The sequence below is a fragment of the Falco naumanni genome, chromosome 1, assembly GCF_017639655.2.
Source record: "Falco naumanni isolate bFalNau1 chromosome 1, bFalNau1.pat, whole genome shotgun sequence".
Classification (NCBI taxonomy): domain Eukaryota; kingdom Metazoa; phylum Chordata; class Aves; order Falconiformes; family Falconidae; genus Falco; species Falco naumanni.
In genome coordinates this window covers 126413777-126424103 of record NC_054054.1, presented here as the reverse complement: position 1 = coordinate 126424103, position 10327 = coordinate 126413777, and the positions used below count along the sequence as shown (strand labels likewise).

Genomic DNA, 10327 nt, shown 5'->3' with positions numbered 1-10327 from the left:
GCGCTGCAGGAGGGACAACCCCTGGAGGTAGCAAGGCCACCGTACCCTGAAGAAGCCCGTGGTGGGTACGCAGTGTGGATGGAGCCTTGAGCGGGTGGCATGGATGGAGCTCGCCCTCAGCCTGTGTGCAGCAGCACTGGCCGTGCAGCCCCCGCTCCGGACAAGCCCCCCAGCTGCTGGGGCTCAGCCCCTCGCCCTCCGACCCGGGCGGCCTCTGGGGCCCACTCGGGCCGGATCCCGGCGGGCGCCAGCTCTGCCCTTGGCACGCCTTTTGCCCACAGGCGGTCGCAAACCGGCCCAGGCTGCGGCGCGTCCCTCTCTGGGCGGGTGGCCGCTGCACACCGCCGACATCTTGACGCCACGCACGGTAGGGGAAGGGCCGGCCGAGCTTGCCCGGAGCAGGGGGGCCCGTTCCAAGGTCCCGCGGCTCCCGGGAGGGCACTGGGAAGGCGCCCGGGGTGGCCCGGCCCGCGCTAGGCCCCGGACAGGCCGCCCTGTAACCATGGTAACCATGGCTGGACCGCGGCAGCCTGGCTTGTCCCACGCGGCGGCCCGTAGCGCGGTGCATTGTGGGCCGGGGGAAGATGGCCGCCTCCTTGGTGTGGTGGTGAGAGGAGTCGGGCTCTCTGGCGCCCCAGGACGAGTCTCCCCTTCTTCCTCCGCCTCCCGCCCGCTCCCGGCCTGCAGCTCGCCGACCCGCTCTCGGCCCGCCGGTGTGTGAGGGAATTGGGAGCCGCGATGGGCCGGGCGCGGCTCCCGCCGCAGCGAGTGCAGGGCCCGCGGGGCTAGAGGCGCCAGTGGAGGCCCGGGGCCCGGGGCCCGCCGGCATCTCGGCCCTCTGCGGGGCCGGGAGGCGCCGCCTTCCTCGGAGCCCGGACGGGACCGCTGTCTGCGGGCTGCGGCGGCGAGCCGCCAGGTGGAAGGCGCCGCTTCCCTCGGGCTCGACCTTACCTGCACACCTGGGAGAGGAGCCGTCCTCTGCCCTTGCCCCGTCCCCCCGCCAGCCCGCGCCCGCCTGCCGGAGGGGTCGGTCCCTCGGGCTCCGCTGCGTGCTGGGCTGGAGATTGCTGCTCACTTGTTGCCCAGCACTTCCCCTCTGATGGAGTCTGAGATGCTGCAGTCGCCTCTTCTGGGGCTTGGGGAGGAGGATGAGTCGGACCTGACTGACTGGAACTTGCCTCTGGCCTTTATGAAGAAAAGGCATTGCGAGAAGATCGAAGGCTCCAAGTCTTTGGCTCAGAGCTGGAGGATGAAGGACCGGGTAATGCTCAAGGGCAGGACAGGTTTTGGAGGAGGAATGAGGGGGGACTGGTTGTGAAAAGGGAGGAGTAAGTACTCAGAGGGCTGCTGCGCTTCCAGCAGAAGTCAGTTTTCAGATGAAGTGCTGGGTATTTGATCCGATCGTTTTTGTGCCTGTCTATGTGGTAAACATGCAGATGGATCAAAAGTACTAATTTGAAGCTCGTGATAATGCGCCTTTTGAGTAGCTCCATCATTTACGATCTTTAAATGAAATTTGGGTACTTGGTGTTTTTCAGGAAAAACAATAAAATTAATGAGGTTTTAAAGAGCTCTCTGGATCAGCAGGTTAATGATGCAAGCACAAGGTGCAATAAATGTAGTTATTACAGTTGTCTAGTGGTGAAGATGCACGGAAGCTTTGTGGTTTTTATGCTTGCCACCAGCATGTTATGTGGCATATAAAATTAGGGCATTCATTGTGTGTGGGGAAACAGATGATGTGATTTTTGGAGGGAGGAAATAGTTGTAAGATGAAACACTTACTGTATTAAAGCAAGTGCTTCTCTTGTGTTTGAATATATGTTGCATGTTATGCTGATAAAGCCAGCTGTGTCAAAGAAAGATCGCTGCCAGGGGGTCTTGAATACTGCACTACGTCTATGTCCCAACTCAAGTGTTTAAGTTAAAAGCAAACAAACAAAGCAGATAAGAAATGTTACAGATAATCAGCTCCACTCATTCTGTTATTGGAATCTGCTTTGGGTTACAGGATTCCGTAGGTCTCAAAGTTACTTTGCCCATAACTTTGGGTTTATGAATATGCGTGAATTTTTTTTGGTGACCAAACTTGTGTTATGTTTACAATTTCTCTTGTAGTACTATGGAATAACTTGGAAAGTTCATCCTGTATTTTTTTTCCAGAGGCATTATGACCAGGCATGAGGATCCTATATGTGACTGTAAATGTTCCTAGAAGGTTGTTCACGTAAACGGTTATAGTTCTCAGAAGCTCTGAGGAAGGCCCTGGCTGAACCAGAATCATTTGACTGAGTAGAATCATGTACTGAAAATTTGACTTGGCAGATCGTTAATGAATTGAAGTGAGGGTTTTTTGAATGTAATTCGAATGAGCCACAGCACACTACGTTTTGTGGTATGTCTTCTTTAAAGGATTTTGGCAAAGAAGAGATTTTTCTTTAGTAGACTGTGGAAGTGTGATGAGCTTGCTTGTCTATTTTAGTGACCCTTCTGCCTTCCCGCAAAGCTTCCTGTTCACTTATTTCCTGATCTGCAAAGTTGTCTTTTTCTAAATTGGGAATGACATTGACTTGGTCGAGATAATCAATAGGTTGTAGAGCATAAGCATGAGAAAAGTGGTAGTAATCAGCTGTCTACTCCATACTTGTTAAACGTTTCATATGCATGTTACAGCCAGAGAGAATAATTTCAATGAAGAAGAGAGTAGTTACAGAGATCATCACAGTTTCTACCATCGTTAACTCCCGTGGAGATGCAGTTTCTTTTAAGAGTTCTCTGCTCTGTGAATAGTGGGCTTTTCACGAAATAGTGTGCTACTCGCTGTGAATGAGCTTAGCGAAATCAGGCCCTGAATCACTTTTGTAAATGAAGAAAATATGAATTTTTCTGTTTAGTCCTTCTGTTTTCACTGTCAGCTTGAATCAAATAACTTCTTTATATCAGGATCAGTGGTGCTGCGATGTGTCATTTGCATCTGGACAGCTTTACCAGGTATTGTTTGGACAAACTTGCTGTTGTATATAATTACTTTTTGCTTAAGAACAGGTTCATAGGAATATACAGAAAACACATAAAGACCTCTGAGAGAGGAAGAGAAACAGATTCATGAATGCTCAATCTCATTACTTTAAAATCTTAAGTTATTTTTCATGTCTTTTATTGTATTCAGCTTTTTAGCTATCAATGGTTGTCTCCTTATCACATTTGATGTGTTACAATGAACTCATCAGAACATCAAATAGTGAAGGAAGGGGTCTGAAGATGGTGGTATTTAGAATTCTGTATGGAAAAAGACGCTTGTTAAATATTTTCCCCCTGCTAAATCAAGTTAGGTTAATCTTTTGAAACAGTTCATATAGTCATAGAATCTGGTTTGACTTTGTGCTACGTGAACAGAAGGTAGAAGCTTGCTAGTTCATGCTGCTGTTGTTTTCACATAGACCAACTGAAAACAGCAGTTTGAGTGTAATGGGTTTGTTCAGCAAACAAAGCACCCTGATAGAAATGCAGGTTTATGGGGGTTTTATTATAAAGCTTTTTGGAATAATAGTGCTAGGGAAGATATGCAGTGATCTGCCAACCTTTACTGTCAGAAAGTATACTGACCTTTTGTTGATATACCCCGCCACCCTTTCCTTTTTTTGATTTCACTTAACTTTTGTTATATGTTCTTATATAAGGCATTATAATTTAATTATTCCTCTCATCTTGTTTCCTCTGTTTCTTTTCCCTTGCTTTAGAGCATTATTCCCCAGTGATTAGAATGTTGTGTTGCAGCCATGCTTGTTTTGTTGAGCATTCAAGGCCTCTGATGTCTGTCTATAGCTGCTAATCAAATTAAAAGCAACATGTAGTCACTTCTCTCTGGTCTCAGTCTTACTGTGGGCCTGTTGCACTCCCCAATTTACTTTAGCTTCTTGTCTCTTGCCTCCTTTTTCCAGTAGCCAGATCTGACTGACTTCAGATGTGCTTTGTCTTTGAGATGCTATTGAAAGAGATTTTCTTGTGGGCTGGAGGGGATATACCTCTTGGTGTGAGTATGGAAGGCATTCTGTTATTTTTAATTAGTTAAATTAACTTGTCAAAGCTTAGAATGGGAACCATGATCTGTATTTAAACACACCAGCCTATCTCTAAATCAAGAAATTCTCAAAGGTTAATCAAAACAAGTCTCTTTTCCCGAATTGCAGGTAAATCTGTGGCAATTTTTCACTGTGAATCATGAAAAAACACAGGCAGTGGCAGATTTCTCCCTTATTCATCATCTTGAGCAGTCCTAGGGAGTGATCCTAGCTTTACTATAGTTATAGAAAGTGATTCGCTAAGATTTGGGAGTGGAATGACTCCATCATTGCTCTAAAAACCCCATAGTTCATATGAACTTGAAGGTTCTTTAGAAGGCAGAACTCTAATAAGAGGGAAAAATCAAATAAGAAAAGTAATGAGTGGTAACTTAGATAACTGAACATTCGCTTGCCCCCCCCTTGCATCCGGAAGGACTGCTCTAAAACATTTAATCCTTCATCTCCTGCTTTCATGGACTACATATGCCATCAAATTGACACTGCTTTGATCTATTATTTATTTAAAGAATATTTTTAACACAAGGGTTGGAAGTATGCTTTGTGTATTGAATTAAATCTCACAGCAACCAAATCATGAAACTTGATTTAAATAAAGAGATTTCAAATACACCAGGTTTTACTGACAAGTTGCTACTAAATTCAGAGTATTTAAATTAAGATTTTCTGTATTTTAATATTGATTTCTGAAGTAAGCGGAGAGCAGCAAAGCTGGTTGTAATAGTTTTACTTTAGTATTTTTTTTCCTGCTGCCTCATAACTTGCTGAGTGAGAATTAAATCCTGTTTTTATGAGAAGAGGAATACACAATTAAGTTTCTATGGAAATGCAGATTAAAGCAGGACCGCATACCTGCCTGCATGGTAAATGTTTCATGTGTCAAAGGAAATTAATGAAGGATAGTAGCATTGGAAGTTTGTGTGCATTGTTTCAGCTTGAAATGGCTGTTTCAATCTAAGGCAGCTTTGCAGACGCTCTTCCAACAGACGTGGCTTGGCTATTTCTTGCTCTTACAGTGCTGAAGGCTCATCTCCTCCCTCTCTTTTATTTCTAGTTGAGTGTGTTTCTTGTGAGCTGACATGAGGCAGCAGGAATCGTGGTGTGGGGAGAGGGTGGGAGTTTGTGTTTTGGCAGCTTGGCTTTAATTTGACTTATTACATCTTAAATGTTTGTTTTATCTTTGCTTATGCGTGGTCACAGACTTAGCAACTGTGTGCATATTTAGGAAACTCATAACCCAGTAAGTGGTCTGGAATGTAACCCAAATGGTGTATGTAGTTTCTGTGCTTCCCCTGGGAAGAAGATAAACTCCTAGGAAGACTAGCTTGGAGCACTTTGCTTTAATGCTGTAGCGTGGTCCTGAGAATGGGTAATGCTGTGAATCCCTCTTCTAGGTCAGTGGCTGAAATCCATTTTAGTTCAATAGTTACTAAAAGTGGCAATTGCTGTCCAGTGAGGTGTGGGAATTGGGTGGCAGCACAGGGTACCTGCTGGGTTACAAATGTCTTTAAAAACAAAACAGAAAACCCCAGCTTCTCCCCGAACTGACTCCCTGCTGTAAGTAATGAGCACTGTCATCTAAGTTATAGATTTGTGTCTTCTCTTAATTCAAAATTATCTTTGTTCTAGGTAAGATGGTTGTGTATTGATTGGGTAGAGTTGGGAAGCTTGCACTGTATCTACCACTATCTACAAAGGTTTTTATCTCTAAGCAGAGAAAGGGCTTTGATTAACAGCTCTGAAGAGTACAACTAACCACATATTTTGAAAGAAACAGATCTTACCTTTATATAGAAGTAGAAAACACTGAAATCTACAAATTATTCCATCTCTTTCTCATTCTATGAATTTTCTCACTTCAGATGATATGTAGGGGATGTAACATGAACACCGTTAGCGAGTGGAATGTCAGAAAATAACTATATCTGTTTCTCCATTCAAAAAAATGCAATGAGAGAATACATATTTATATAATGTGCTTCATTTTTTGCCTTGGAGACTAGGGCAGTCTTGGAGACTGGTGTTGCTGTGCTACTGAGCATATGGTATTTGGAGAGGAGTTAGGCAATTACTGCTACTTAAAATCAACATGTGTGTTGTAGTGGGTAGTGACCCTCCTGCACCCCCAGCGTGTCTGTAGAAATTTTCAAGGCCTGTGAATAGCAGACAATGAAAAAATACACCTTGAAAGATACACAAAAGCACTGGACTATTATTGCAAGTTGTATTAAAAATACATATCACTATCTGAGGCTTTTCCTCTAATTTCTCAAGTGTGGCAAATGTTAATAAACATTGGTAGAGCCCTTGTGCAGTGGTAAATTGCCAGATGGGAGCGGGCTGCTTTGCGTGAAGGTCTTGTGGTGAAAACTGTGAAACATCTGTTCTGCTGACAACTACCAGTTCTTTATTTTGGCATTGTGTATGTTTTGGTAGTTGAGAGACTGAAGGTTATGTGGAAGTTTTAGAAATGCTTTGTTATTGCTTCTCTGGTGTGTACCGTTTCTTCTGTCTGCCTTTGTGTAGATAGAGAAATTCAAGGGCAACAGGCCTCCTTGGAGTTTCATTTTTGTTTGTCTCCATGGGTTACGTAGGTTTTCTGGGAGGTTTGGGGGGTTTGGTTGTGTTTTCCTCTCTGTTGTTTTAATTGGCTTGCTGCTGTGCTGATCTTCTACCCTTGAACATTTCCAAAGGTGGCTGTTAGCACAGTATGGCCATGGATAACTGAGGGAGGTTATTGATTATTCTCTGTCTAATAGCTTCAACTGGCATTTCCAAGCAAATCTGGTAAACCCAAGATGTTTTTCTTGCTCTTCTATTGTTCTGTAAAGAATGTAGTGTAGACACCTCTTTCAATAAATGATCTAGTTGAAATAGTTCACAAAACCGGATTTGTGCTAATGGCATTCTTTAATAAAAAGTTACGATGTGGGATGCAGTAGGTGACGGGCTCAGTGCCTGAAGAGTTTCTTCTTATCTTTTTGTCCCAGTGGTTCTACCAGTGACACTCTCAGTGGTAATTTTACTTCCGTATTTATATTTATTTACTTATCCTTGCTGTGTTGTGGCAGGGTGATCTATAGCTGGATTAGCTTTTGTGGGGAAGGGGATGAGAGCAGCAGTGTCGTTAGGGCTGTACTCTGCTGAACAGAGAAGGGCAGCAGTGCCTCAGAAGGCAAACAGTCTGTGGCACAAGTGATCCTTCCATCCCTCTCTATGCAGCCTGCTGTCTGGATATAGCTCAGCATTTGTCCCTCTGCTTGACCTCCTTGTAGCCTGACAAAGCCTCAAGAAGAAGCACAGTCTACACCATGGTTTGCTCCGAGAAGCCTGATGGTCTTCCCTCAGCGACCCCTCCTTTCTCCCTGTGGCACAGCAGCAGTAAGAAATGTGAAACCCTTCAGTGGTCGGGTGATTGAGCCTTATTACATAGGGGGACAGTGTTCTGTATCGTATGGCTCTCAAACACAACCACACATCATCGTTCTGTTTCTGATGCTTCAGTTGAAAGGATGGACTTGATTTTGTCCTTACCATTTTCTCTTGCTTGCTTCTGTAAGCTCAGGAAACTTCCTATTTTAAAAAGTTGCTTCAATTTAGTGAAGTCGGCTCTAGCTCAGGGATTCCACTTACACGAGACAGTGTGATTCCTGATCAAATGTACATTGTGTAGCATGCGTTATTGACTTGTTAAAGATCTAAAAGTGTCATCTAGGAATAATTTGAAATAATAGTTTGTAAGGAAGATCTGAAGATAAAGTCAATGCATGGGAAGATGGACACCTTTTTAAAGGCAGTGCTAGACAGGAGTGGGAATGTGGTGGAATGATGAAAAGAAGCCTGTACAGAATGCAAAACAGATACTGTTATGCTGAGGTGAGAAGGAAAGCTGTTGTCACAGATCAAATGAGGAGTAACATCTAGACAGTGTCTCTTGTTGATTCTTTTTGCATGTTGGATCAAGATAGCAAAAATCATAGAAGTAAAATATTTGCTTCCTGTTATTTTTCATTATTTTTAAGAAATGCTTAGCAGGGACAAGATAACACCATTTTGGTTATATGCATCTAAGCAGTGGTTTAAAGGCAGTATTTTGATGCTTTGCTATGGTAGAGTGAATCAGCCTACTTGAGTTTGTAGTTTTTAATCTTAAGAGCTGCTCTGTCATACAGGATTACCTTTGACCTCTGAGGGCACCTTCAGAAGCTGAGGTCACTGGGCCGTAGCATGTCGATTGATATTATTCCCGATCAGACAGAGAAGATGCATGCTGTTCTCCGAGCAAGTAAATAGAAAGTGTGTATGTCTATCTTGGGTATTGATTGATAGTAGTAATTCATTTACAACCATAAGAAGTGCTTATAAAGTAAATAGTGAAGCCAGCAGTTAAACGTCTGTTTTATGAGGAGCTGTGTTAGTATTACTGACTGCTCTTGAACTTGTGTAGTAGCTGCATTCGCTGGGTACACGGTCATGTTGGACATAATAAACCTCTGAAGAAAATTCATAGTATTAGTGCAGAATACAGAGGTTAGAAAAGGAAAACAAACATTAAGGAGGAGTTGATCTGGGAATCTAGTGTATGCTGTCACAACAGTCACAGTGAGAACTGACCTTTTGGGCTACAGATGGCTGAAGACTACCTGCAGAGGTGTTGAATTATTAATGTCAACTTGAAGTATTTCTTTGTATTCTACTATTTTTATCCCTGTGAAGAGCACAGATATTTTTTTCCCCCATAACAAATTTATTTCTCTTAAACTTCGTATAAAAAAACTTCCTTGAAACTGAAAGCTCTACCTTTGTAGACCTTGTGAATGTTACAGGAGAGCTGAAGAGGACTGGCACGTATCTCTTCTTTTGGTATTTGGCCTGCTAAAGGGAAGATCCATTTTAAAAAAATAAATTCTCAATCACCTTGCACAGCATGGTGTGAAATGAGTGTAGAAGGGTACCAAATTAGAGCTTGGTGATGTGACTGCACAAAGGGCAACGTGTCAAACAGACCCCCTTCCTACCGCAAGGATCTGTATTCCTTCTGCCTGTTCGCAGGGCAGAGAGAAGCCATGTACATGTGGGACAGGTTCTGAGTTGCTCCCTTCAGAAACCTTTCTTTGGTTTTGTGTGTGGTTGTATGATCAAGTGGACACAGAAGTCAAGGTTTTGTCTGCCTGTTCAAAGTTTTCAGCCCTTTCAACAGCTGATTTGTAAACTGGCATGCCTCAGTGGTGTGTTTTGTGCCTAAGCCCTGGCAACGATGCCTGTGGTGTTAGAGAGCAACCGGACAAAGTGTTGTCACTTGTCACCTCTTAGCAGGACCCTGACGTAGGAAGTTGCCCGAGAGTTCGGGATGTCAGTCTCCTCCAGTGGCTGATCTGCCCTGAATCCTGTCATCCCCAGAAGAATCCCACTCCAGCTCAGCCCGCAGCTTGCTGCAAGAGGCCACCTTGGTGTGAGAAAGCCTCTCAGGTGTGGGTGCTGTGTAGGAAAGCTCCATGCAGCTTGGTTGGGAAAGGGAAAACATGATTTTCTGGTGTTGCAGGATGAACTGTAACTGAAACTCCAAAGGGAGAACAATGTTTCACGTTGCTAAATACTGCTGTTACTGCTCAGTGTTTAGGAGAGCTCCTTGTTGAAGTATTTAATGGCATGTCTGCAAACCCGGTAACTGTGGAACACCTAGCTGATTTTGCCTTTTTGTCAAGAGGCTTGTATTAAATCTGTGTAAATGTGTATAAAGAAAAATGTGCAAAGAAGGTCTTTAGGAAGGGGATTAATTTACTGAACAAGCAGGCAGAATTGTGCCTGCTGACCAGTGAGGGCTTCCAAATGAGGTGGATATGAGAATTCCTCAATCTGGAAATCTGCCCCAGTATTTGTATTTAATGCTGGTAGGTTCACCCTCAGCTCTGTAAAATAATGTAGCAGCATATATTTAATGCTTAATGCTGACTTATTCTTGTGTTTGTACTAACTCACAGAAGCAATTTTGACTTACTGGCATAAAACCAGGCAGGTTTATAACAGTTGAGTGTTCATCTGTGTAGTGTTGAAACAGAAAGCTTCCAGTTTGAAAATTGCAGGGTAGAAATAAAATACTTACGGGTTTTAAAATGTCCATTATGAAATGTTAGGTGAGGGTCTTACCACAGAATGCAAAATTTCTCATTAATTGATTGACAGACTGACCCTTGGTATTACTTGAACTAGAAGATAAAACGGTTATATGACTCCTTTCTTAGTTG

At 43.6% G+C, this 10327-nt stretch overlaps 1 protein-coding gene across 4 annotated transcripts in view; it reads left to right on the top strand.

Annotated features, from left to right (window-relative positions):
* The first annotated feature begins 562 nt into the window (after positions 1-562).
* The window catches only part of RPTOR (regulatory associated protein of MTOR complex 1), a 156790-nt gene continuing 147025 nt past the window's right edge, over positions 563-10327 (top strand). For all 4 annotated transcript variants that reach the window (XM_040582170.1, XM_040582169.1, XM_040582168.1 and 1 more), the window contains exon 1: positions 563-1261. In XM_040582170.1, the coding sequence (XP_040438104.1) occupies positions 1100-1261 (162 nt within the window). In that variant the 5' untranslated portion in view covers positions 563-1099. The remainder of the gene's footprint in view (positions 1262-10327) is intronic.